This window comes from Saimiri boliviensis, chromosome 9, assembly GCF_048565385.1.
Source record: "Saimiri boliviensis isolate mSaiBol1 chromosome 9, mSaiBol1.pri, whole genome shotgun sequence".
NCBI lineage: Eukaryota > Metazoa > Chordata > Mammalia > Primates > Cebidae > Saimiri > Saimiri boliviensis.
In genome coordinates, this window is record NC_133457.1 from 102,956,064 (window position 1) to 102,984,056 (window position 27,993).

The following is a 27,993-nucleotide window of genomic DNA, read 5'->3' on the forward strand; positions in this document are numbered from 1 at the left end:
CATGATGAACCTGACAAGGGGTTTTGGTAAAGCAATGGGGGTTTTTAGCCTGATTGAAGAGGGCTGGAAGAGAACTGGAGACAGCAAATATAGACAACTGGTTTGAGGGTTTCTTTTTCTTTTCTTTTTTTTCTTTTTTCTTTTTTCTTTTTTTTTTTTGAGTCAGGGTCTTGCTCTGTCACCCAGGCTGGAGTGCAGTGGTGCGATCATAGTTCACTGCAGCCTCAAACTCCTTAAGGCATCTTAAGATGCCTTAAGTCATCTCCTGTCTCAGCCTTCCCAGTGGCTGAGACCACCATGAGCACTGCCATGCACTAAAAGTTAGACAGACCACCATGCCTGGCTAACTTTTGTATTTTTTCTAGAGATAGGGTCTTGCTATGTTGCCCAGGCTAGTCTCAAACTCCGAGGCTCGAGTGATCCTCTTCCCTCGGCCTCCCACAGTGCTGGGATTTCAGGTGCAAGTCACCATGCCCAGCCATGTCTGAGGTTTTATGCTGCAAAAGTAAGAAGAAAAATGGGGAGCTTTAGAGGAATGTAGGGTGAAGAGAGGGCTGTTTTAAGATGAAGATGTTTCAACATGTGTGTAGGCTTATAGAAATGAATCAGTAAAGAGGGACGCTGATGTTCCAGGAGAAAGAAGGAGGTTGCTGGAGTGATGCTGGTGAGGAGAGGGGCTGGAAGTGCCCAGGCAGAGGAGCTGGGGTTGGATGGTGCAGGCGCAGTTCATCAATGCCCTGTGTATGGGCAGAGATGCAGACAGGAAGGTAGACTGGATGGGCGCATGTTAAAGTTCCCTTCTCACTGCTTCTGTGTTCTCGGTGACACAGGAAGCAAGCTGTCAGAAAGGAAAAGGTAGAAAATGCGGGAAATAACAGCCTAGCAGGCAGCAAGTTTCTCTCTTGTCACCCAGGCTGGAGTGCAATGATGCAATCTCGACTCACTGTAACCTCCATCTCCCAGGTTCAAGTGATTCTCCTGCCTCAGCCTCCCGAGTATGGGATTACAGGCGTGCACCAAGACATCCGGCTGGTTTTTGTATTTTTAGCAGAGACGGGTTTTTACCATGCTAGTCAAGCTGGTCTTGAATTTCTGATCTCAGGTAATCCGCCCTCCTCAGCCTCCCAAAGTGCTGAGATTACAGGCGTGAGCCACAGCATGGGCCCTGTCTCCTAGCAGGCAGTTTTAAGGATCATGAATTGGAAGCATGACCAGTCAGTGAGCATGGTTATGTTCTTTTTTTCTCCAGCCCTGTAGGGCTGCCGCGGTGCAGGTGGAAAGTAGCGTGTAACCAGGGTAGGTTGGGGTTTTACAAGGCAAAACCGATGAAATGAGAGAAGGCTACCCTAGGGTGTAATCAAAGGAGAGTTCCTAATACGATGAGCCGGTATTTTTTGAATGAATGAATACACGGTTAAATGCAGGGGATAAAGGCGATATGGTTGGCCATGCCAAAGCTCCGAAAGCCTAGGAGCAGCGTGGCCAGCGTGTCTGGGAGCCGGCACCTGCCTCTCATCACTGCCTTGTAAGGCCGCTCTGCGGGGCGGCCGGCAGGGGGCGCGCTGGGATGGCCACGAGCCCGGCTCTCCCGTCTCTGTCCCTGCTCTGCTGCCCGCCCCGCCCCTGCAAGTTTAAATTCCGCTTAACAGCCTCAGCTTTGAGAGCAAAGGCTCCGCTGTGCCGGCAGCCAATGACGCATCAGGGGGCGGAGCCGCCTCTCCGCTATTGGAAGGAAAGCAGCCAATGGGAGAGCTGAGGCGGGGAGGTGCGGCCAATGGCGCGGTCCTGTTTGATTCAAAGGTTGCCTATAAAGTAGGCCCGCACGCCTGCTTTCGTCTGAGGTCTGTCGCGTCCGAACGCCGCTATGGCTCTGCTTTCCGAGGGCCTGGACGAGCTGCCCATCGCCTGCCTATCGCCGTGCGGGCCGCCCAACCCGGCCGAGCTCTTCAGCGAGGAACGGCGCCTGGCTCTGGAGGAGCTGGTGGCCGGCGGCCCCGAAGCTTTGGCGGCCTTCCTGCGACGCGAGCGCCTGGCTCGCTTCTTGAACCCGGATGAGGTGCATGCCATCCTGCGCGCGGCGGAGCCGCCGGGAGAGGAGGGTGTGGCGGCCGCGGCCGAGGACTCGTTCGGCTCCTCGCATGACTGCTCGTCGGGCACCTACTTCCCCGAGCAGTCAGACCTGGAGCCGCCGCTGCTGGAGCTCGGCTGGCCGGCCTTCTACCAGGGCGCCTACCGCGGCGCCACGCGCGTCGAGGCGCACTTCCAGCCCCGCGGCGCAGGGGCGGGCGGCCCCTACGGCTGCAAGGACGCGCTGCGCCAGCAGCTCCGCTCTGCGCGAGAGGTGAGCGGCTCGCCCCGGCCCTGGGTCGCACGGGAGATCCCCTTCAGGAATGGGAAATTGAGGCCTGCTGGGAGCGCGGGCCCGGGCCACTACTTCCCCTGCGCCCTACCGGAAGCGCGGACCAGGAGGTCCCCGGGTCCCCGACTCACCTCTCTCTGCGTGTCTCCCCCCGATATTCCTGGCCACTCCTCGTGTCAGGGGATAGTGGGAAAGCCTCGGTTCCCAAGGATGCGAATTGGGCCCGGGTTCCATCTCCTAACGTTCATATCGCTGAAGGGGGGACCAGAAGTACTCCCAGTTCCAAATTTCAGTTAAAATCAAACTTGGAAAATTGCCGATTTTCCTCTCAGCCAACGTTAGATCCCACTTTCAGGAGTTTCTTAGGAGACTCATTACCAAAGAACTTACGTAGGGAAAGTTCCGGAAAGATGGTCTCCAGAAGCAACTATGGGGCATTAGGAATCAGTAGAAATCAGTTATTACTGCTAATTACTTTTACGAATCTTACGTTGTAAAAAGCAGATAAACACAGGAGTGGCAGGCTGAGAACCCTGCTGCTCTTTCTACTGCCAGTGACTGGAGGAGAAGTTTGCCACTGTGAATGAATAGCCAAGAGGCTTGTTTTCCATAGGCTGGGTCTGCGCGAGATTGCAGTGATCTCCTAAAATACAGATGCATTTGCCTCTGTATTCTCAGTGGGTTTTGGTCCTATTGTCTGACCCTTACTTAGTACGGCATGGTCTTGGGTGCAGTGGAGAGGTCTTGTCTGCTTGCCAGCCTCGATGAAGCTGCAGCGGGGTGCTGGGGATCAAGGAGGAAGAAGGCAGCCTACAGGTGGGTGTGGCAGATAGAGTGTGGTGGCAGACACCTTGGTCTGAAGCTATGGTCAGCTTGCTTGCTGACGCAATGCCCAGCTTCCTGGCTGTCTGCCTGTGCCAGGGACATGGCAGATAAAGCCCCAACCATGGTAAGACTTGTTAGGGCTGGTTCCTGCCTGTGTCTGACTGTGGGTGAAGATATCAGTGCATTCTTAAGTTGACACGTCCAAGTCCAAGCCCCGACTCTCACCAGTGTTCCTAGTGTTCTCTCCCTGACTGGTGGGGTTGCAGTGGTCGTGGATACAATGACCTAGTGCCTTGCCTTTGAGGAAGTGGCTGCAGGCTGCAGCTAGGCTCTTACCAGCCCTGTGGTGCTTTGGGTGGGCCGAGGGTCTTTTTGATGCTGCAGACATTTCCCATGTGGGTTGAGTGAGCAGATTTAAAAAGATGGAAAAAGCAGAATTGTGTAGGTGCGCATTCCCAAAGCTCACAAACTTGAGCACTTGGGACCTGAGAAAAGTAAAGAACTGGTCTGTATAGTGAGACCTGCAGCTTGTTCTAGTCTTTTGCCCAACCCAAAATTTTAGTAATAGCAAAAGGGCACCAGAACCAGAGGCCAGAGGGAAACTATTAACACATGCTGGCCTGAGGAGGGGATGGAGCCTGGAGCTCAGACTCTCTCATCCCACTGGCATTTTGTAACACTGACATTTCCAGATAGAACCTGCTGCCCTAGTCCGGCTACCCACAATTCCCTCCAAGATGCTGTATTTGGAACCTTCAAATCCAATGAGTATTGGTTGGGTGCGGTGGCTCACACCTGTAATCCCAGCACTTTCGGAGGTGGAGGTGGGCGGATCACAATATCAAGAGTTTGAGACTAGCCTGGCCAACACGGTGAAACCTCGTCTCTACTAAAAATACAAAAATTAGCTGGATGTGGTGGCGTGCACCTGTAATCCCAGCTACTTGGGAGGCTGAGGCAGGAGAATTACTTGAACCCGGTGGTGGAGGTTGCATTGAGCCGAGATCACTCCACTCCAGCTCCAGGCAACAGAGCAAGACTCTGTCTTGGGAAAAAAAAAAAAAAGTCCAATGAGTATTTTCAGTGTATCTGCTAGATGCCAAATTATTTGCTTACTCAGTGCCTGCTGTGTATCAGACACTAACCAGGGCTGGGGCCATGGGAAGGCATCAAATTTGCCTACACTTCAGGGGGGACAGTATGCTGATAGGAAGCAGTGAGGAAGTTGCTACAAGCACTGGGGAAAGGGCTAGAGAGTCTCCGGAGTTGCTTTGAACTCAAAGCTGGTTGGGGTAAGGGATGCTGAAATGAGGTAGGTTTGAGACAGTGCTGAATTTGAGGCCCCAGAGACTGTCTCTTGTTTAAAAACAACCAAAAAAAGCCAGGCATGGTATTGTGCGCCTGTAGTCCCAGCTACTCAGAAGGTCGAGTCAGGAGGATCACTTGAGCCCAGGAGTTCGAGGCTGTAGTGCACTCTTACCACACTGTGAATGGCTACTGCAGCTCCAGCCTGGGCAACATGGGGAGACCCTGTTTCTTTTTTTTGTTTATAATTTTTATTTTTGAGACGGAGTATCGCTCTGTTGCCCAGGCTGGAGTGCAGGGGCACCATTTCAGCTCACTGCAACCTCCGCCTCCCAGGTTCAAGCGATTCTCCTGCCTCAGCCTCCTGAGTCACTGGGTTTACAGGCGCACTCCACCATGCCTGGCTAATTTTTTTTTGTATTTTTAGTAGAGACGGGGTTTAACCATGTTGGTCAGGCTGGTCTCAAACTCTTGACCTTGTTATCAGCCCTTCTCAGCCTCCCCAAGTGCTGGGATTACTGGCATGAGCCACTGTGCCTTGCCCTGACCCTGTTTCTTTAAAATAAATAAACAAATAAAATAAAAAGTAATACTTTCTATTTGCCAGGCACTGTTCTAAGTAATCCCGTGGAAGGAGCAATTATCATCTTCATTTTACACCTGATAGAACTGAGGCATAGAGAAGTTAAGTAGCCCCAAAGTCATGCAACTAGACGATGAAGGAGCCTGTACTCAAATTGAGGCACAGAATGTCTGAACCATGTTAACCACCATACTCCCTGTGGAGGAGTCAGGAGCCTGTGCTCGGTGGGGAGAGATGGCAGAGAGCAGATCTGATGCTACCACTGTGTAAGGCGTGCCTGGTGGACAAGGGAGTGGCTGTGACACCTTGACCACATCCTTTGAAGTCCAGTACCTGTGACAGTGAGGGCCAGGAAGGTACAGGTCTCAGGCTGCTTTCAGGATGAAGTGAGAAGCTGTTCTGCATCTGTGTTCTGATGGCAAAGGTACTTAATGATGATGTGATTGAGTACTTCGAATGGGCCAGTGTCTGTGCTAAACCCTTGACCTATGAATTACCTCATTTAACCCTCCCAACCCTGGGAGGAGGCCACAATTAAGAAAAGACCAGGCACAGAGAAGTTAAGTAACTTGCCCGAGATCACACAGTTAGCATGGAACAGAGTTGGGCTCAAGCCCAAGTCTGTCTGGTTCTGGCTCTGAGGCTCACACTTTTTTTTTTTAAGATGGAGTCTTGCTCTGTCACCCAGGCTGAAGTGCAGTGACATGATCTCAGGTCACTGCAGCCTCCACCACCTGGGTTCAAGTGATCCTTCTGACTCAGCCTCCCAAGTAGCTGTGATTACAGGAGCACGCCATCACGCCCAGCTAATTTGTGTTGCTTTGGTTTTGAGATGGAGTCTTGCTCTTGTTACCCAGGCTGGAGTGCAAATGGCATGATCTCGGCTCACTGTAACCAAGTTGGAAGCTGTAGTAAGTTAAGATCATGCCACTGCACTCCAGTTTGGATGACTGAGCCAGACCCAGTTTCTAAAAAACAAAACACAATTATATATAGTATGGCTTGGATACAAGCTGGCTGCTTACCAGGTGCTCAGTTGAACTTCGCCAAAACTGGAGGAAATACTGCTTTGAACCTTTTGAGAACCCATATGTTTGCTTCCTAAGGAAGCTTTTGGATAATCTTGAACTATACAGGATTTTTTCCCTACATACTTGCTCCAGATCCACCCCTCTACCACTGTATCTGTTGATGACTCATTCAGCTTTTTGCCTCTGTTGCTGTGTGAATTGGGATTTGGCTGGGCTGTGGCCCCCTGGCTGGAAGGGCTGCATAGCCTCATTTTGGCAACGCGCTTATTAATTGGCTGTCTGGCTATTCCTGATTTGTTGAATGGGAATTTAGAGGCAAAGCTCGTATCGTCAGGAGGTTCTGATTCCTCAGAGTCAGAACCTCCTGATGGTACTGACTTTCTTGCCAGTGCCTATTCCTTATGCTGTTTTGTTCCAAAAGGCCACTTTTGCTATGACCTCACTCTTAGGCATCCTCTCGATAACCTAAATGTTAGTAGTGGGGATCATTGCATTCCCGGAGAGCCCTGCCAGGAGGAGTAGCAGCTAAGGAATGTGTTGGAGGCCCCGGCATATACTTGGATGTGTCTGAATTAAGAGGCTTTCCTGCTCTTGCACAACTTTCCTCTGCATTACAGTAGAAACTGTGTGGTATGATCAGTTTCTGTTTCAAATGCTCATGTCAGCTTCAAGCAGGGCTTCTCAACCTCAGCACTATTGACCTTTAGGGTCAGATAATTCTTTGTCCTGAGGGGCTGTCCTGTGCGTTGTAGGATGTTGAGTAGCATCCATGGCCCCATTCACTCTATGCCAGCAGCATCCCTCACCCCAGGTAGTCATGATATTGAGTGTCTCCAGAGGGAGAAATAGGGAGTTATTGATGGGTGGTCACAGAGTTTCTGTTTGGGGCTATGAAAAAGTTTTAGAAACAGATAGTAGTGTTGGTTGTGAATGTAATTATTGCCACTGAATTGCACACTTAACAATTATTAAGATGGCGATTTTACCATGATAAAAAATGTCTCCAGACATTGCTAAATGCCCTCTGGGGGCAAAATCCTCCCCAGTTGTGAACCACTGGCCTAGAAATTGTCACTAGTGCATCATTCTGGGATGTTAGCCCCCAGACTGAAGTGTTGCTACTAATTTATCCCTTCCGTTTGATTTCATGTGTCAGGCTAAGGATTTTAGAATTTTAAAAAATATTGTAAAAAATACATAGCAAAATTTACTATTTTAACCATTTTTAAGTGTACAGTCCAGTGGCATAAATAACACATCTTCCCAAAGTGAAACTCGGACACACTAACTCCTCGTACCCTTTTTTCCCGGCCTCTGGCAACCACCATTCTATTTTCTGTCTGCCATTTCTGTTTTTCTTTTTCTTTGTGGTGAGACAGTCTCACTCTGTTGCCAGACTGGAGTTCAGTGGAGCAATCTTGACTCACTGTAACCTCTGCCTCCTGGGTTCAAGCGATTCCCCTGCCTCAGCCTTCCGAGTAGCTGGGACGTAGGTGGTGTACGGGTGTACACCACCCCACACCTGGCTAATTTTTTGTATTTTAGTAGAGATGGGGTTTCGTCATGTCGGCCAGGATGGTCTCTATCTCCTGACCTCGTGATCTGCCCGCCTCGGCCTCTCAAAGTGCTGGGATTACATGCGTGAGCCACCGGGCCCGGCCTCTGTCTACCATTTCTTTTCCTTTTCCCTTAGCAGCCAACAGACAGTAAGGAAGCTGCAGGATTCTTCAATGACTTCTTTATGGATAGAGGGTACATTATGTCAGGAAAAAAGAAAGCAAAAACCAAAAATGTAGTGCGTATATTGGCTTTAAAAACTTAATGCAATTGATATAACACCTAGAAGGGAATTTGGCAATACCTAGCAAAATTTCAGTTATATTTACCCATTCATCTAGCACTTCCACTGCTATTTATCTATCACAAAGATATATCCACAAAAGTATGAATAGATGTAGACAATAGGCTATGCATTGCAGCACTAATTATAATAGCAAAACATAGGGAAGAGTTCAGGTATTTGTCAATAGAGGATGAGCTCATCATTGTGAATAAATCCATTCATCTCTGCAGTGGAATATCCTGTAGCTCTAAGAAGGAATGAAGACTAGCTCTGATAAGCAGTGTCTAGAATCATACCGACCAATGTGGTAGTCACATGAGGCTATTAAAGTTTATGTGGATTAAAATTAAAGATACAGTTCTATCATCTCGGAAGGTTCTGTTGGGCCACACTAAGTCTAGAACAATTTGTATTCCATGCTACCTTTTATCTATGGGGATATGAACACATATACATAATATACTTGTTTAAATAAAACAAATATGTTATATACACCTATTTATACTTGTTTATATTGAAAAAATTGAAGAATAAACACAAAACTATTGAAAATATTATCTCAATGGGGAGGGAGGGACAAGGATGGAAACTAGGTATCTTTGAAAGTACCTTGTTTTGTAAATAGGATTTTGGAACTAGGCAAATGTATAACATACTTATAAAAACAACTCAAAATGATAAGCCCTCCTCCCCTCACGTGCCGACTCCTTGGTACTTTTCCCTCCCCTTTGAAATCCCACCTGCTTGTGTGCTTCCGGCTGGAATAGTACAGATTGCTGAATAGTGGTCAGTGCCTCCACAGATCAGTGAAAACTTTGCTCCTACCAACTTCTGGTGGCCCTGCCAGCACTTTCATCTGATACTTACAAGTGTTTTGTTTGTGACAGGTTCTCATTCGTTGCCCAGGCTAGAGGATAGTGGTGCAGTCATGATTCACTGTAGCCTTGACCTCCCAAACTCAAGTAATTCTCCTGCCTCAGACTCCCAAGTAACTGGAATTACAGGCACATGCCACCACACCTAGATAATTGAAATTTTTTTTTTGTAGAGATAGGATCTCAACTATGTTGCCCAGACTGGTCTCAAACTCCTGGCCTCAAGTGATCCTCCCATCTCAGCCTCCTAAAGTGTTGGAATATGGATGTAAGCCACCGGACCTGGCCTAAATTGTTAATTTGATAATAGCTTCTGAAATGGAGGAAAAACAGTGTATACAAACAAGTTTAGGTTTCACTGTGGGAATTTACATTCTTTTTTGTTTTTAAACCCCAAAGATGTCAAGATAGTTATTTAAAGGTTTTTACAAAATCCCAAGGAGATCATTTCTGTTCTATTAAAACATGTCATACATGGGGAGAATACGTATCTTTTGCTTTTTTAGCAAGAGGGGCCTGAGAGAGCAAGGAGAGGAAGTGAAGGATCAATGGATGCCTTGTGATCAGCTGGGGGAATGCAGCAGCCAGGATGTTATTGACCGCAGCACAGGCTGACATGTCTTTGAATGTGTGCAGATCTTTGGTTGAATTCCAAACATGTTGCACACGTGACCTCACTATATGACTCTGGGTGGGAAGGGAGGGAAACTGAGGTGCAGTGAGAAGGGGCGATCAGTAAGAACTTCCTGCTTCACACAGAGGAAGAAGAGCTGGAATGAGAACTGGAATGACTGGCCCCATGGGCCCCTTGGGGCAGCACATTGTGTCTGGTCAGAGCCTAGACCTGCCCATTAAGTGTGTATGAATCACTGACTTTGCAGAGCTGGAAGGGGCCTTGTTTCAAGGACACCAGACTAAGAAGGAATGGCTTGCCCAGGGATAGTGGCAGAATTGAGACTACGAATCTGAGTAGCTGCCAGTTGAGGGCTTTCCATAAGCTGGGAACTGCCAACAAACACTATGAGATAGGTATTGGATTTTTTTTTGTTTTTTGTTTTTTTTTGGTTTTTTTTGAGACGGAGTTTCGCTCTTGTTACCCAGGCTGGAGTGTAATGGCGTGATCTCGGCTCACCGCAACCTCCGCCTCCTGGGTTCAGGCAATTCTCCTGCCTTAGCATCCTGAGTAGCTGGGATTACAGGCGTGCGCCACCATGCCCAACTAATTTTCTGTATTTTTAGTAGAGACGGGGTTTCACCGTGTTGACCAGGATGGTCTCAATCTCTTGACCTCGTGATCCACCCGCCTTGGCCTCCCAAAGTGCTGGGATTACAGGCGTGAGCCACTGCGCCCTGCCTGAGATAGGTATTGTTAATCATCCATGGTGAGCTTGACCCCGTGCACTTCATGGGATACGCCACTAATCCTTTAGTATTCGTTCTGAGCCCCCAATCATGTGAAGAACTGCCATTAAACTTGTTTGGAATTATATAAAATACTTAGGATAGTAACTTTCTTAGATGGCTCTGGAGTTAACACAGACCTGGGTTGAAATTCCAGCCCTTGTACTTGTTTAAGTTTGTCACTTTGTTGGTTTTGTTTTTTTTTTTCTTTGAGACGGAGTTTCGCTCTTGTTACCCAGGCTGGAGTGCAATGGCACGATCTTGGCTCACCGCAACCTCCGCCTCCTGGGTTCAGGCAATTCTCCTGCCTCAGCCTCCTGAGTAGCTGGGATTACAGGCACACGCCACCATGCCCAGCTAATTTTTTGTATTTTTAGTAGAGACGGGGTTTCACCATGTTGACCAGGATGGTCTCGATCTCTTGACCTCGTGATCCACCCGCCTTGGCCTCCCAAAGTGCTGGGATTACAGGCTTGAGCCACCGCACCCGGCTAAGTTTGTCACTTTGAACAAGTTACCTAACCTCTCCAAGCTTTGCTTTCTCATCTGTAAATTGGGGATGACAGTTAATGGGGTTTTGAAATCTCTAGATAGCACTTTTGAGCTTTCGTTAAAGAAGTCAAGCAGAAGAGTTCAGTTCTTTCTGGCAAGTAATGTAAATCGGGTATGTGACATTCCCAGAGAACAAGAAGGCTGTCACGACCTCTGCTGTTCAACTGCAAGGGTCCCCAAGTCCCTTGGTACAAATCAGCAGGGGACTGATAGAAGGACTGAGAGGGATAGGCTTGTGATTTGTCACCTGAGATGATGATGTGAGACTCGACACAGGTGCCGCTGCTCCAGATGTGGTTGGAAAAGTGCAAGAGCAGTGGGGTGCTGGGCAGTGGGCCAGCCATCAGGCCCCTGACCAGCTGGATGCATCCTCCTCACGTCTCCTGTTGTAACTGACTTGCACTGATTTGCAAATTGCAAATGGATGTTGACCCTGGAAGGGACTCTCAAAGGTCACCACTCTCATGACTTTCTAGCCCTGATAGAGTGGGTAGGCTTCATGCAGCACAGGCTGGGAGAGTGCCATGACTGTGGGCACTTGATGTGCAAGTGTGCCTGCCTCCACGCATGCCTTTGTCCTTCCCACACTGCGCCTCTGGGAGTGGGAGTGGTGGCCAGTTTCCATATTAGCATTCAAGTCCAGGTATATATCTGGGCCCAGCAGGCTGTAGCACAAGCACCCAACACCTAGGAGATGCAACCTGGCTTGGAAAGCAGGACTTGGCTGGTTAGTGGATGAGTCCAGGCCATTGCTCAGCTCAGTGAAGTGTGTGTCCCTTCAGTCTAGCCCCAGGTCTACTTCGGCTACGCAGGGCTTGGTTGCATGAGGGCTGGGACGTAGAAGAACAGTGGGGTGGGGATGGGGATTTGAAGGAAGACCTTCCCACTGATTTCTTCTACAGTAGGACTGTGGACTTTTCCTCCTTAAAAGACAAGTACCTTTGGGTGGGCATGGAGGCTTATGCCTGTAGTCCCTGCACTTTGAGAGGCCAAGGCGGGTGAGACCAGCCTGGGCAACATGGTGAGATCCCATGTCTACAAAAATTAGCCAGGTGTGATGGCATATACTGTAGTCCCAGCTACTTGGAAGGCTGAGGTGGGAGAACTGCTTGTACTTGGGAGGCAGAGGTTGCAGTGAGCCAAGATCACAGCACCACTCCAGCCTGGGTGACAGAGTGAAACTCCATCTCCAAAAAAAAGACAAAATATTTTTAAGAGTCCTGCTTTAGTAAGAAAGGAGGGGATGCTGGGTGTAGGGGGAGTCAGGGGAAGAAAAGAACCTCCATCAACTACACACCCTGAGGAAGTTAGGGACCAGTGTTCAAATCCAGCACACAGGAAAGGGTGAGGCTTTAAAACCAAACAATGGAACAAATACCAAATTAGGTATTTACTCACCATATAACAAAGCTGTTGCATAATTGTTTTGTTAAGTGGTGAATCAAAATTCAGCTTGGCAGTGCCTTGCGCTGTGGGCCCCTGGCCCATGCCCCTGCCTCCAGCAGGTCTGTAACCCAGCAGCGGGGCTGGGTTTTTCTGGTCCCTGTTCCAGTAGCACTGGGGGTACGTGTTCATTGGCCCATTATACTCTGTTACCCCTGGCTTGTCTCCTGTCTCATTAGACTGGGTTCTCAAGGACTTGATTGGGTCCACACTGAAGATTTGAAAGAAGAGTGGGAAATCAGAGAGGCAAGCAGGTGTATACATTTTCCTCTTTAGCTTTTTCCTGTGAGTGCTAATCTTGTTGTACACCTGCGTATTCCAAACCTCTTTCTGAAGATTTAACTCCAACCTCAAAATCCATTTTGAAACTCATCCCTCTTGCTTCTTGTCTGGTGTTTCCTGTTTCCTTGTATCTGAGTATCCCTCTCCCTGCCCTCCCCAGCCCATGTCATCTACTGCTTGGCTCTCCCACGGCCTCTTTCCCTCTTCTGCAACCCTCATTGCTTCTTGCCTGCCTCTTACCAAAACCTGTATCGCTAATTTTTCTTCACTTGGTCTCTAGTCCTCCTAAACATTTATTGAAGTTGCTTAACCTAAAGAATGTCCATGTGACTGCCGTGTTGCAGGTCCTGTGTTGGAGGAGGTAGGGCCAGATCTCTGACTTACCAATCTCTTCTGGCATCAGTTTCTTCCATCCTGTTGGATTCTTCACTTTGAACTCATTACTCTTCTACAGAAAATGTGAGGACGTTTGAAACTGATTTTTGGGTTGGTATTCAGGGACTTCTGTGATACGTCTTTTCCAGTCATGTCCATGGCTCCCTTTCATGCATGCTGTACGTTCCAGCCAGACTGGTAGATACCCCGTCATTCCCTTCCTCTTCCTCTGTCATCACGTGGCTTCCTGCGGGAATGCCTTCTCCCTTCACTTCTCCCATGCCCTTGTCCAAACTTTGTCCTTGTGATTCAGCTCAAATGCCATCTCCAGGAAGTCTTCCCTGCTCTTATCTGGTAAGCATTTGAGTGGCTTTCGTGCCTGTAGTCCACCACTGGAGGAAACACTTTGTTTTTTGAGATGGAGTCTTGCTCTGTTGCCCACACTGGAGTACAGTGGTGTGATCTCAGCTCACTGCCACCCTCACCTCCCGGGTTCAAGTGATTCTTGTACCTCAGCCTTCCTAGTAGCTGGATGACAGGTACACACCACCATGCTCAGCTAATTTTTTGTATTTTTAGTAGAGACGGGGTTTTACCATGTTGACCAGGCTGCTATCAAACTCCTGACCTCAGGTGATCCACCAGCCTCGGCCTCCCAAAGCTCTGGGATTACAGGCGTGAGCCACTGCATCTGGCCCCCTTAGTTTAATTGCTTAAGCTATGTATCATTTTGCTTCTCTGCATCCTTTGTCCTCTCCATTGGGTCTATGTCCAATTCCTCATGGCCATCTTTCTGCCTAGTGCAGTGTGCAGCCCACACTGGGCTCTGAGGAGGTCCTGGCTGCATAATAACACCTGTTTCCTGCCTTGCCCTCCCTATGCTAAGCCCTTTCCATGCTTTGTTTCACTTAAACCTCACAGCAGCCCTCTGACCTAGATGCTGTTAATCGTCTCTTCCTAAGGAGGAAACTGAGGCTCAGAGAGATTAAGCAACTTGTCCAGGGTCACACAGCTTGTAGGTGGTAGAACTGGGTTTTATGTGCAGACTTTTTTGCCTTTTTTTTTTTTTTTTTTTTTGAGGGAGGAAGGGAGTGAGGGAAGGGCACTTTTTTGCCTTTAATCACTGCCATATGACCTGAATGAGTAGGATGAATAGGACTGTCAAAATAGGATGTGTAAAAGCCAGTGGAGGATGTAAACTTCTGAGGATGCCACAAATGCAGAAAAAACTCTTCTCATTTTTTAAGTCGCTGTGTTCAGGGGGTTTCAGCCATGCCCTTTACTAAGAATAGCCCACAGCTTAGAGCATCATTAAAAGGGTTGGGAGGGAAAGGCAGCAGGAGAGTAACTGGTCTTCTCAACTCCATCACAGCAATGACTGGCGTTTCAAGGTCTCACATCATAGTAGTTCAGGCCCTGGAATGTTGGAGAAGACGGCCAAATTACCTTTTTGTCTCTTCATTCCTTCTTTAATCTCCCAAATCCTTAAGAAGTAATGACTGTCATGTACTGTCCCAAGTCCTCTGGGACCACAGAAATGAACCAATCCTTCAAGAGCCTTTGCTGCAGTAGTAGAAGGAGTGAAACCCATAAATAAATAATCCTAACTCTCAGAAAAAGAGTTAATGTGATTCTGAAAGACAGGTTTTTACTGTTGAAATGGGGAGGAGGGAGAAGCCCTTATACTCCAGACTGCAGAAGAGCTCCCAAGCCTTGGCTTCCTTAGTTAACACCCCTAACTTCTGACTCAGTTTGTTGGGACTTGTTTCTAAGCCTGGATGTTTGGACACCCCACTGCCCTGCCAGGAGTTTGCTGAGGACCTTGGTTTTAAGCCTGCAAAGGGTGTGATTACAGGTTTTGTGGCCGGAGCAGCCTGTCTTTAAAAGAGCGAGGAAAGCTGGATGGTGTCTCCCTGTGTTGAACTGTCTGAATGGCTCCAGCACTGGACTGGTAAAGTGAATAAATGAGCAGATACTAAGGGATCCTTTGTACCTTGCACTTATGTAACATAGTTATTTAGTTTTGGATACAATCCTATTTTGCAGCTAAGGAAACAGACATTTGAAACAGCTGTAATTTGCCCAAGAATGCATGGCTAAAAGTTAGCTCTTAATTGTAGTCTGATGCTAAGTATGGAAAATCATTTGGGAGGTGTGAATGGAGTCACGTTGTTGGGGAGAAGAAAAGTCTGTTCTGAGTTTAAGGGAAATATTTCCCTGTTCTTGCTGTGGGCTTGCACTGTGTACAGATACCAAAGAACTGCAGAAAGCACCTTTTATTTTAGAGAAACCAGTGTGGTGGAAGCCATTTGGTCAGAACCTGCCAAACAGACAGTTGATCAGGCCTGGCTGGTAGAAGAAAACGGTATGTTAACAAAGTGGTATGCAGAGTTAGAGGGGCAGAAGATGGGAGAATCCATGTGCCTGTTTTGCCTGCTTTCAAGTCATGAGTTGGTGGTGAATGGGGCAGGCCTTAAAAAAAGTCAGGAGATTATGATTCAAAATCAGACAATAATTAAGAAAATAGATTTGGAGAATACTACCCCCAGAAGAGCCCTCAGAGAGAATGTAAGGTTTTATTTACTTTGTTTAACAGACAGCAAACTGAAGCCTCGTGGGGAGAGCAACAAGCCAAAGATGCCTGTGTTACCCACAGAACCCAGACAGCTTGCTGCTCTGAATTGAGCCTGTAAGACGGGTTTAAAGGAGGAATAGAAGGTAAATGGAGCAGGTTCCTAAGACAGCAAGGCAGTGGATTGATCGGTATTTTTGAGAAACCTGTCAGCATCGTTTTGGGAGTGTTAGCTAGGCCAAGTCAAGATTTGTAGGATATAGGGCCTGGATGTGTTTGGAGATGCAAAAAGAGTCCATGGTGAGGGGAGTACTGATCTGCCAAAGCAGGAGGGAAGGGTAACTAGGATGGGGATCGTTTCCCATCTCTGAGTGGAGTCCAGAGTCCAGACAGCGAGCTGTAAGTTCTATGAGCTAACCGTGTGCTCTTCCATTTCACCTGTAGGTGATTGCAGTGGTAATGGATGTGTTCACAGACATCGACATCTTCAGAGACCTGCAAGAAATATGCAGGAAAAAGGGAGTCACTGTGTATATCCTTCTGGACCAGGCTCTCCTCTCTCAATTTTTGGATATGTGCATAGATCTGAAAGTTCATCCTGAACAGGAAAAGGTTTGTGGCACACTAGTTTCAGTTTCACCACAGTCAATGAATATGACCAAGCTTCCATGATCTACAAGGTGGTTGGTGGTGGTAGCCCTGTTTACAAGGAAGTGAGCAGAGTCATTTGCCCAGTCTTACAGAAATGAACAGTACCTGTTACCTGGCAATTCCACTTCTAGGTGTCTACCCAAGAGAAATGAAAATATAGGCCTATGCAAAAATGTGTGTATGAGTGTTTATAGAAGCACTATTCATAAAGCCAAAAAGTGGAAACAGTCCAATGCCCATCAACTGATAAGTGCATAAATGATATGTTGTCTATTCATACAGTAGCGTACTATTCAACCATAAAAAGGAATGAAGTGCTGATACGTGCCACAGCATGGATGAACCTGCAAACATGCTAAGTGAAGGAAGCCAGTTGCAAAAGACCACATATGATATGATTCCATTAAGTCAAAATAGGGAAATCTATACAGACATAGATGAGCGGTTGCCTAGGGCTGGCAAGTTGGAAGGAAGGATGGGGTTATTGCTAAAGGGTACTTTTTTTTAGGATTTTCTTTTTTAAACTGATGAGAATGTCCTAAAACTGACTAATAGTCAAGCAATTTGGTTTACAAAGTTCAAATTCTTTCACAGAGTTCTTGCTGGTTGTCTCACAATGGAGACAGGATCGGGGTTTAGAAACCAACTGGGATGAGACAGCCATGTAACCCAACAAATGGTTAGAACGTGAGGCAGACCCAAGGAAAATACCCTTTGGCATGGAAAAGAGCATTATCATCTAGCCAGGTGAAGAAATTTAAGGTGTCAGTGTTTAGTTTCAAGGCTTTCTTTCTATCATTAAGGCTGTGTGTTAGCAGCAGAGAAATTACAGAATTGTTCTGGCCACAACTTTGATCAAGTGATTGTCTCTGATTCATCTGCTAGGCAAAAATCTATCAGCAGGCACCGATTCAGTTGCCTGCTGTTGGTTGCTGCTTTCACAGGTGTCCAGATCCTCTGCAAGGGCGGTTTAAGGAGGTCTATTTCTCTGGCCTCCCCAGTTTTTGTAGTCTTACTTCCTTCTTGGGGAAACACTGTCTTGTCTGGTTGCTTCTGTTTCCTGTACCTGCCTGTGCTAGTGAATCTGTGCCCTTTCTGTATAGGGGCTGATTTCTCCATGCCCTGTCTCTGTAGCTGGTTCAGAATCTTGGGTTGTGCTGTCTGTAGGAACTTGGTCACACATTGATGTATAGACACTCACAGATGCTTTGGCCAAAATCACTGAGGCATGTACAATATTCAGATGCGTGCCAAAGGGAAAGATACATGAAACCGTGCCTAAATCTGCCCATAATGGTATTTTTTATACTTGTTTTTATATGTTGATCCTTTAAGACTTGGCTCAGGCATCAACACCTCCTCTAGGAAGTTCTCCTCTCACCAAGTCCAGGTAACCTCTATGACATTCCCTAGTTGTTGTTTTTTTAATTTTTATTTTGAAATAGGATTTATAAATGTTACAAAATAACATAAGAAATTCTTGAAGGCCGGGCACAGTGGCTCACGCCTGTAATCCCAGCACTCTGGGAGGCCGAGGCGGGTGGATCATGAGGTCAAGAGATCGAAACTATCCTGGTCAACATGGTGAAACCCCGTCTCTACTAAAAATACAAAAAATTAGCTGGGCATGGTGGCACATGCCTGTAATCCCAGCTACTCAGGAGGCTGAGGCAGGAGAATTGCCTGAACCCAGGAGGTGGAGGTTGCGGTGAGCCGAGATCGCTCCATGGCACTCCAGCCTGGGCAACAAGAGCGAAACTCCGTCTCAAAAAAAAAAAAAAAAAAAAAAAAGAAATTCTTGAATACTCTTTGCCTAAGTTCTCCACGTGTTAACATCTTACCTCAGTACAAATAACAAAATCAGGAAATAAACTGGATGTCAATACTGTCTAATTTACAGACTTAAACATTTCCTGGTCGTTCCATTAATGCCCTTTTTCTGGTCCAGGATCCAATCCAATCCAGGATCACACCTTACATTTAGTTGTCAAGTCTCCTTCTTTATGTCTTATAATCTGGAACTGTTTCTCCACCTTTATTTGTCTTTTAGGGTCTTAAATGCCCCCCTCCCCACCGCTCTTTTCTTTTTTTAAGAGATGAGGTATTGCTATGTTGCCTAGGCTGGTCTTGAACTCCTGGGCTCAACTGATCTTCTTGCATCAACTAGCCTCCAAAGCAGCTGAAACTACAGACATTTGCCACTGTGCCCGGCTGGGTCTAGGCATTTTTTTTTTTTATTAGATGGAGTCTCGCTCTATCGCCCAGGCTGGAGTGCAGTGGCACAATCTCGGCTCACTGCAACCTCCACCTCCTGCCTCAAGCGATTCTTCTGCCTCAGCCTCCGGAATAGCTCGGATTACAGGCGTGTGCCATCACACCTGGCTAATTTTTGTATTTTTAGTAGAGACGGGGTTTTACCATGTTGGTTAGGCTGATCTGGACCTCCTGACCTTGTGATCTGCTGACCTTGGCCTCTGAAAATGCAGGGATTACAGGTGTGAGCCACTGCGCCCAGCCCAATGTTCATACCTTTAAAGAATAGTAGCCCGCTGGGCACAGTAGCTCATACCTGTAATCCCAGCACTTTGGGGGCTGAGGTGGGCAAATCACCTGATGTCAGGAGTTCAAGACCGGCCTGGCCAACGTGGTGAAACCCTGTTTCTACTAAAAATACAAAAACGTTAATCAGGCGTTGTGGCAGTTGCCTTAGTCCCAGCTACTCAGGAGGTTGAGGCAGGAGAATCGCTGAACCTGGGAAGTGGAGGTTACAGTGAACTGAAATTGCACCACTACACTCCAGCCTGGGCAAGAGTGAGACACCACCTCAAAAAAAAAAAAAAAAAAAAAAAATGCTAGCTAATTTTCTGTAGAATTTGCCTGATTTTTTTTTAAGGTTAAATTCAGATTATGCATTTGATAAGACCACAGAAGTGGTATTATGTTTTGCCATAGTTTTGTTTTGTGTTTTATTTTTAACTTATTTTAAATATTGATAGATTAATAGAAGTTGCAAAGATTGTACAGAGAAGTTTCATGTACCCTTCACCCAGTTTCCCCAAATGTTACATCTTATGTAACTTATGGTATAATGTCAAAACCTGGAAATTGACATTGGTACAATGTGTGTATACAGTTTTGTGCCATCTTACCACACATGCACACCCAGACAGAACCTCCATCACCACAAAGATCTCTCTCCTTCTGCTCCTTTATATTCCTATTCCTCTCCTTTCTGTGCCTCCTTCCACCATCTTTAACCCCTAGCAACCACTAATTTTTTCTCTATTTCTATAATTTTGTCATTTATAGTTTATTATGTAAATGGAATTATATAGTATGTGACCTTTCAAGATTGGCTTTTTTTTCCTTCCAATCACAGTACTTTTGAAATTCATCCAAGTTGTGCATTTATCATCAGTTTGTTCCTTTTCATTGCTGAGTATTGTATGGTATCTTATACCATTCAACCACTGAAGGACATTTGGATAGTTTCCAGTTTTTGTCTATTATGAATAAAGTTGCTGTGAACATGTGTAGGAGTATTTGTGTGGATATAGGTTTTCATTTCTCTGGATGCTGTTACGTGTTACTGTAGTTTCTAAATGATTCAATTAGTTTTCTCTCTCTTATTCTAGTCTTTGAAGGTAAGGAGCATGCCTTACATCTCTGTTGTCTCAGGGCTTGGCACAAAGTAGGGGCTGTCTATATTTCTGGAATCAATGCGTCAAACACAAATCTTAAACATAATTTAAATGTGTTAAGGTTTCTAACAATATAGAGCCACTGGTCTGCTCCAGAGAATGTAGATTGTTGTAGTGTTTTGCATGCCATTGTTTATACATTTATGTGTGTCATTTTACAGGAATAATTATGCATACATGTGTAGTATATTGCCCCAACATCCCACCAGCAGTGCACCTTTTTGGTAATTATGTATTTGTAAGAGATGTGACATTGCTCATTAAGCCACGTGTGATATGAGTGTTTCTGCTTCAGCAGGCCTGTACTGGAGAAAGCCTATCCTATGTTCTTATTCTCCATACCTATTATGGTGTTGACAGTGAGTGAAGATGGGCTGTTACTCTGATGTGATGCCATTAAACAAACAAGTAGGAGAAAGATCAGCTTAGCTTCTTTCAGACTTGCTAAAATGTTCTTTATTACTGGTGTGTTTTCTTTGATGATTTGATCCCACACATTTTGCTTCAGAATCATTTCTTGGATTCTGTTGTTTAGTATCCCAAAAAGGTTGAGTGTTCTTTTAGAGCACGTATACACATGAACTGAGGGTCTCAAAAGTAAATATAAGAAAAGAGCAGATGAGAAGTTGGACCAAATGTAGAAACAAAATCACTTGAGGCTTGAGAACTGTCTGGCTAGTATACCACCTGTATTGTCACTAAATGGTAACCCTAAGCCACACATCTGCCAATAATTTTGTCTGTTTATCCTAATCATTAGCTCACCAGATGAGTATTGCTGAATTGTTCATTTATTTTTCTCCCACTCCCCGGCCAACAGCTTATGACAGTTCGGACTATCACAGGAAATATCTACTATGCAAGGTCAGGAACTAAAATTATTGGGAAGGTTCATGAAAAGTTCACATTGATTGATGGCATCCGTGTGGCAACAGGCTCCTACAGGTAAGTTTCTAACTCATACAAGGCTTATTAATCTAAACTCTTCAGGGGAAGAATGTCACGTAAAAGGTAAAAAGCCTTGGCCAGGCGCGGTGTCTCATGCCTGTAATCCCAGCACTTTGGGAGGCCAAGGTGGGTGGATCACCTGAGGTCAGTAGTTCAAGACCATCCTGGCCATCATGGTGAAACCCCATCTTTAAAAAAAAAAAAAAGAAGGTAAAAGCCTTATCCTTTCAATGAGAGCCTGTATGGCCACGCATTCTGATATGTGTGCATCTGTGTGTATGAGCTGGTTATCAAAGCCTCCTGTTAGTGGCAGTTTGGGTGGGGGTCACTTCCCTTGTCCTGTAGTCCATAAGATTAAAGTACAGAAGTTGAACTTATCTTGAGACAACACAGTCAGCCAGTCCTAGATTTGAAGCCTTGGCCCAGGTCTGCAGTGGATGACTTGGGGGGTAACAGCAGCACTCAGTCTGGAATCCTGGTTCCACAGGGATCTCGACCCAGCTTGCCCTGCTCACTCGAAGGTAGGAGCAGTTGCAGGCATCTCCGTTAGTGTTGAAGGCAGAGCCAGAGCTGTCAGCTTTGGACTCAAATCTTCTACGTTGCTTCAAGCCTTGTAATTTAGTGCTTTAGTCTGGAAAATACTGATTATGTTTTTGACCCACCTTTGAAGTCTCATGTTAGCAATGGCATCTTAAGGTAGAGAGCAGGGAGGTTGAAGAGAGGCTGGGGGTAATGAGTGGTTTACGTTAACCTCTAGAATTTGTGCCATTTTTACGTATGTGGCTCCAATGGTTTATGTTTTGCCACCTCTGCAGTAGATTGTCGAATGGTTTGCGTGAGGTGTGTCTGTAGAATTTTAAAAAGAAAACCTCATTTTTGAAGAGACATACAACCTGAGTGATAATTATATGTTAGCCCTGGGTAAAGGTAGAAATGTGAAGTCTTGTGCAAGGTGTGGCAGTAAAATCAAGAAAATCTTGACACCTTTCTTTTTAAACAATACCCTCATCCTCAGAACAAAATTTGAACTTTCTTCACCAAAGAGGCTGTGGGGGAAAAAAAAATTGAACTCTTTTTCTTGGAATTTCCTTTTGTAAGAATTTTATTTTTAAAAAAAAAAGGAAAAAATTTGATTTTTTTAATGCAAGTAGGATTTCTCTATATTAACAAAACTTAGCTATTTTATAATCTTAGTGTTGGACAGGTGCATTATTTACATTATCTCATTGAAGGTTTTCTTTTTGTGTGTGTGTGAGACAGAGTCTTGCTCTGTTGCTCAGGCTGGAGTGCAGACGCACCATCTTAGCTCAATGCAACCTCCACTTCCCAGGTTCAAGCGATTCTTGTGCCTCAGCCTCCTGAGTAGCTAGGACTACAGGCATGCCACCACAACTGGCTAATTTTTCTATTTTTAGTAGAGATGGTGTTTTGCCATGTTGACCAGGAAGGTCTCAAACTCCTGACTTCAGGTGATCTGCTGGCCTTGACCTCCCAAAGTGCTGGGGTTACAGGTGTGAGCCACCATGCCCAGGCTCATTGAAGGCTTTCAAAAGCATCTTCCTTCTCAGGCGTTGAAAGCAGTTTCCAGGGGGACTTTGCAATAGCCAGATTATTGGTTACAGGAGACAGAGTTGACTGTGTTATAATCTCTATTTGAAACCTGCTTCTGGTGCAAATATCAGCATTAGTGAGGTGATGGCAGAAAGCTAACTCTCAAATGTACTGACTTGAAGAACTTGGAAGGAAGCATAGAAAGGTAAAGTTGGTTTCAGTTCATCTTGACCTAGGAGCCACACGCTGATCAGAACACTATCTCCTGGTTCTGATTTTCTCGAGCTGATTTTTGTTCTTAGAGAGGCTCTTCTTTTGAAGTCAAAGATTTTGGCTTTCTTACGTGGCCTTTAGTAGCTGTCTCCCAAAGGGTGAAACTCATTCACTCAAAATTGCTATCAATCCCTTCCGTCAGAATCCATATGACAAAGAAAAAAAGAAATCTCTGAAAAATTACTTGGCTCTGGTGGGGTCACATGCCCACCCTGAATGAATCCCTACATCCAAGGGAATAGGATAGATAGATAGTCTGGCCAGTCTGGACCATATACCTGCCCCTATTGTGGTTGGAGAGAGTACAGTAATGAAAGCTTTCTGGCGTACAGGTGGGTGTGAGTTCTGCTAGCAGAGGAAGGAGATGGGGAAGGATACTGGACAGGCAAGGGCACATGGCCACTAATCAGCTCTAACATGTTTTGAGCCATGGTGTTTTGTGAAAATGGCAGCACTGCCCCATGACTGAGTCCTCCACTGTTAGTGAGGATGACCACGTCACCCAGCCACAAGGACGAGCTTGAGGGCAGGAAGGCCACTAATGTTGCCATTCAAACAGTAGCAAGGAGCAGGGCACTAGCAGTTCATAGGGCCTGGGGCCTGATTGGAGTCTAGCAGTAGCTTCCCACTGTGATAATCCCTAGCTGGTTTCCTTACCTTTAAAATGGGGGTACTGGCCTAAATACTTAGAAGCCCTTTCTAGTTTTAATTTTTATTTTATTTATTTTTTGAGACGGGGTCTTGCTCTGTGTGACCCAGGCTGGAGTGTGCAGTGGCGCAATCTCACTGCAACCTCTGCCTCCCAGGTTCAACCAATCCTCCCACCTCAGTCTCCCGAGTAGCTAGGATTACAGGCATGCACCACCATGCCTGTCTAATTTTTTGTGTGTTTTTAGTAGAGATGGGGTTTCACCTTGTTGGCCAGGCTGGCCTTTAAGGGACCTGCCTGCCTCAACGTCCCAAAGTGCTGGGATTATAGTCGTGAGCCACTGCAACCGGCCTCCTTTCTAGTTTTTAAAAACTCTGAGGCAAGGACCAGGTGAGGTGGCTCATGCCTGTAATCCTAGCCCTTTGGAAGGTTGAGGTGGGAGGATCGCTTGAGCCCAGGAGTTCAAGACCAGCCTGAGCAGCATAGAAGATCCTGTCTCAAAAAAAAAAAAAAAAAAAAAAACTGGGGCTGGGCATTTAGTGTGTTTGTTAAACAGTTGGCCTTTTTACTTTTATGGTAACACACATAAATGTTATATATGTGTTTTATATGTATGTTAAGATTAGTCAAATGCATGTAAATGGTAGATATATCACCAAAGTCGTAACTCCTATGTGGTAAGATGCCTGTGCTATGTTGTTCAGGTGGACAATGAGTAAACCAAAATTACTCATCTTTACCAGCTGCTGTTTGTTTTTTTTAAATCCTTAAGCTTTACATGGACGGATGGCAAATTAAATAGCAGTAACTTGGTAATTCTGTCTGGCCAAGTGGTTGAACACTTTGATCTGGAGTTCCGAATCCTGTATGCCCAATCCAAGCCCATCAGCCCCAAACTCCTGTCTCACTTCCAGAGCAGCAACAAATTTGGTCACCTCACTGACCGAAAACCACAGTCCAAGGAGCTCACCCTGGGCAATCTGCTGCGGATGCGGCTGGCTAGGCTCTCAAGTACTCCCAGGAAGACGGACTTGGACCCAGAGATGCCTGCAGAGGGCAAGGCAGAGCCCAAGCCCCATGACCGTGAGTCCTCCACTGTTAGTGAGGAAGACTACTCCAACAGGGATGAGCTCCAGAGCAGAAAGGCCACTGATGCTGCCACTCAGACAGAGCCAGGAGAGGGGATGCCAGGGCTGAGTGTGAGTGAGGTGGGAACACAAACCAGCATCGCCACTGCCTGTGTTGGGACCCAGAATGCAGTCGCCACCAGGGTAGCCTGCTCTCAAACCATGATTTGGTCCACGTCGACCACCACTCAGACTGACATGGATGAGAACATTCTCTTTTCTCAAGGAACTCAATCTGCAGAAGGGTCACCAGCCTCAAAAATGTCTATATCAAGATCTTCCAGTTTGAAGTCTTCCTCTTCCGTGTCTTCCCAAGGCTCTGTGGCAAGCTCCACTGGCTCTCCCACTTCTGTCAGAGCTACTGACTTCCACAATCCTGTCTATCCCAAGTACCTGGGCACCCCGCACCTGGAACTGTACTTGAGTGACTCATTTAGAAACTTGAACAAAGAGCGGCAATTCCACTTTGCTGGTATCAGGTCCCGGCTCAACCGCATGCTGGCTATGCTCTCAAGGAGAACATTCTTTACTGAAAACCACCTTGGCTTTCATTCTGGCAATTTCAACAGAGTTAATTTGCTTGCTATTAGAGATGTAGCACTTTATCCTTCCTATCAGTAACTGCTCCGTGTTCAGACTTCTGGTTTCCTCCAGTCTCGCAGTGGACATCATCAGCTTCCTGCTTTGAAAAATATCTCACGCCCCTAATTGCCTTTCTTTTACCTGACTTTGTTACCCTTGCTGTCTTTGAATTTTTTTTTTCTACGTAGCATTTGCTCCTGAAGCTGTCCTTGAATTCTATAGGCTGTATATTATTTTACATGCTTTGTTTTTGTCATGTATACACCAGTTATTGGTTTTATGGTTTAAACACTATGGATACAGGTTGTTTTTTTTTTTTTTTTGCACAATTTTGATACATTCATGCACTACGTAATGATGTTTTGGTCAATGACAGACCATGTACATGATGGCAGTCCTATGAGATTATAGTGCCATATTTTTACTATACCTTTTCTATGTTTAGATACAAATACCATTATGTTACAGTTGCCTACAGTAGTCAGTGCAATAACATGATGTACAGGTTTGTAGCCCAGGAGCAACACGCTATACCATATAGTCCAGGCATGTAGTAAGTTATACCGTCTCAGGTTCTGTAACTACACTCTGTGCTGTTTGCACAAGGACAAAATCGCCTACCAGATTTCACAGAATGTATCCCCATCGTTGGGCAACACATGACTGTATTAATGCCTCATAAGGAGAATGCTTAGGTGTTCTAAGTCTAATTCAGGTGAGAGATGAAATACGTCTTGCATTTTTCTTAGGTTGTATGTTCTTACGTTTTAAATGTTTGAATCACCAGCGTTTTTGTGATCAAAATCCTATTTAGAAAAACAAAACTACTTTCTGTTTATCTCTTTAGAATATCTGTGTTCTTAGCATTAAATAAGTATAAACTTGTGGTTTTTGTACCCCCACCCCCCAACCTCTGGCACTCTTCTCTTTAAATCTAGGAGTATGTCACAAATAAATGCACCTAAAAGATATAGATATCTATATCTGAAGATTTTTTAAATAGTGTCAGGGTGAGGAAGAAGTAGATGATCCAAAATATAGAAGGGAATATATTCACTTAACCTTTCTTAGCATCATGAATATTGATGTTACTTTATAGTTTGAGTGAGCAAATTGGCCAGAAGTGCAGGCCTTTGCACATGCTCTGCCTTTCCCTCCTCAAAGAAGAAGCCTGAGCTATTTCCATAGGTCCTTGGTACTCTGGTACTCTGCTTGTCTACCAGAGGAGGCTTACTATGTTCCTGTATACATTCCCAGTATTAACCCTGGCAGCCCCATGGGCCTCATTTCATCAGATGGGTGTACTGACAGTGACCTAGCAATCTAATATCCTAGAGTAGGAGCAAAAGAGGACACTGACAATTATCCCAGTTTCCTGTTCCAGTGGCAGGCAATGTAACTGGTTTCTACACCCTGCTAATTAGTATTGGTATGGCTGTGGAATCCTGTTTTTGTCTCATTCTCATGGACAGAAAGGGAAGAGAGTTAAATGATGGCTTCCTCCCTCTCCTGAGTTGGCTACAACAAAAAAGATCTACAATAGGGGAAGATATCTGCCATATAAAATGCTGATGCACTTGGATCATGAGTGCTCCTACACTCACGTGTGTGGCTAGACTCCCTTATGACGGCCAGGTTATTTGCTGGGTCGGTGCTGTAATCTGTGGCTGTAAAGCAAATGTAAGGATATTGATCCATGTCTGCTTAGAAACAACTCTTGAGCTAAACCTCCAGTAAACATATTATTTGAAATCATTTTACAGACTTCATTCACTTCATATGTGCTATCTTTGCTCTTCACAGCAATGTAGCAGAGAGCTTTGTAGGTTAGGTAAATGTTATTTCCAATTTTCAGATGAAACAGGCTCTGATTAAGTAGCATATTCAAGATGACATGGCTTGTAAATGGTGGCACAGGAATTTAAACACAGGTTTCTAGATTCTAAGTACGGTACTCTGCTTTGCAACTATTTCTCTACATGGAGTATGGAGGCAGGAGAGAGTGTACCTTAAGAAATGGCAGTTCCTGCATTGATGAATGGAAAACTAAAACAGCCTCAGTAACAAACGTAAGTACAAAGTCTTATCTGTGATCATTCTTTTTGTTTGTTTTTGAAACAGTTTCGTTCTGTTACTCAGGCTGTAGTGCAGTGGCGTGATCACAGCTCACTATTTTTTTGTAAAGGTGGAGTCTCACTATGGTGCCTAGGCTGGTCTTAAACTCTTGGGCTCAAGTGATCCTCTTGCCTCAGCCTCTCAAAGTGCTGGGATTACAGGCATGAGCTATTGCACTCATCCTGTGATAATGTATTTTAATTTAGATTGAAATTTTAACTCAGTGTTCTATGAAACTGTTAATAGGATTAATAACAAAGGTTCTGTGTTTAGTGTGAGAAACTGGGCCAAATAAATTTAAGCAAGATTCTTTAACGCAGGACTACTCAGAGCTCTGAAGTAATGATCACAGGGAATTTCTCAGAGCAGGGCAGGTATATGGCCTACCACAAACTTACCTGACCACAGAGTGTTTGGTTCTTTTTGTTTTTTGTTTGTTTGTTTGTTTGTTTGTTTGTTTGTTTTGTGGAGCAGCACTCAAAACCATTAGTCCCTGAAAGTACAGTCAACAATTAGAAATAAGAGCGAGAGGCCAGGCACTGTGGCTCACACCTATAATCCCAGCACTTTGGGTGGCTGAGGTGGGCGGATCACGAGGTCAGGAGTTAAAGACCAGCCTGACCAACGTGGTGAAACCCTGTCTCTACTAAAAATACAAAAATTAGCCAGGCATGGTGGCAGGCACCTATAGTCCCAGCTACTTGGGAGCCTGAAGCAGGAGAATCACTTGAACCCAGAAGGCGGAGGTTGCTGTGAGCCAGAGAATGTGCCACTGCACTCCAGCCTGGGCAACAGAGTGAGACAAACAAGAGCAAGAGATACATGGATTCCTAAGAAAATGGCTTAGTCGCTCAGAGTAAGCAAAGTTTTTCTGGAGTCGAGTCCAGAAAGTATCATTTATAGGGCAGAGTTTTTCAAAGTGAGATCCGAGGACCACCTGCATCAGTCTT

The 27,993-nt window shown here is 45.7% G+C and overlaps 1 protein-coding gene across 1 annotated transcript; it reads left to right on the forward strand.

Annotated features, from left to right (window-relative positions):
- Positions 1-1,803: 1,803 nt before the first annotated feature.
- FAM83D (family with sequence similarity 83 member D) lies at positions 1,804-27,852 on the forward strand. Its single transcript, XM_003936382.4, has 4 exons — positions 1,804-2,341; positions 15,891-16,058; positions 20,619-20,743; positions 23,992-27,852. Exons 1-4 carry the CDS (start codon positions 1,865-1,867, stop codon positions 24,965-24,967), a joined length of 1,746 nt encoding a protein of 581 aa, XP_003936431.4. The 5' UTR covers positions 1,804-1,864; the 3' UTR covers positions 24,968-27,852.
- The last annotated feature ends 141 nt before the right edge of the window (positions 27,853-27,993 follow it).

Coding starts and splice junctions, on each gene's coding strand:
- FAM83D (XM_003936382.4), top strand. CDS start 1,865: ATGGCTCTGCTTTCCGAGGGCCTGGACGAGCTGCCCATCGCCTGCCTA. Junction 16,059..20,618: donor TTCATCCTGAACAGGAAAAG/GTTTGTGGCACA, acceptor CCCGGCCAACAG/CTTATGACAGTTCGGACTAT. Junction 20,744..23,991: donor GTGGCAACAGGCTCCTACAG/GTAAGTTTCTAA, acceptor TAAATCCTTAAG/CTTTACATGGACGGATGGCA.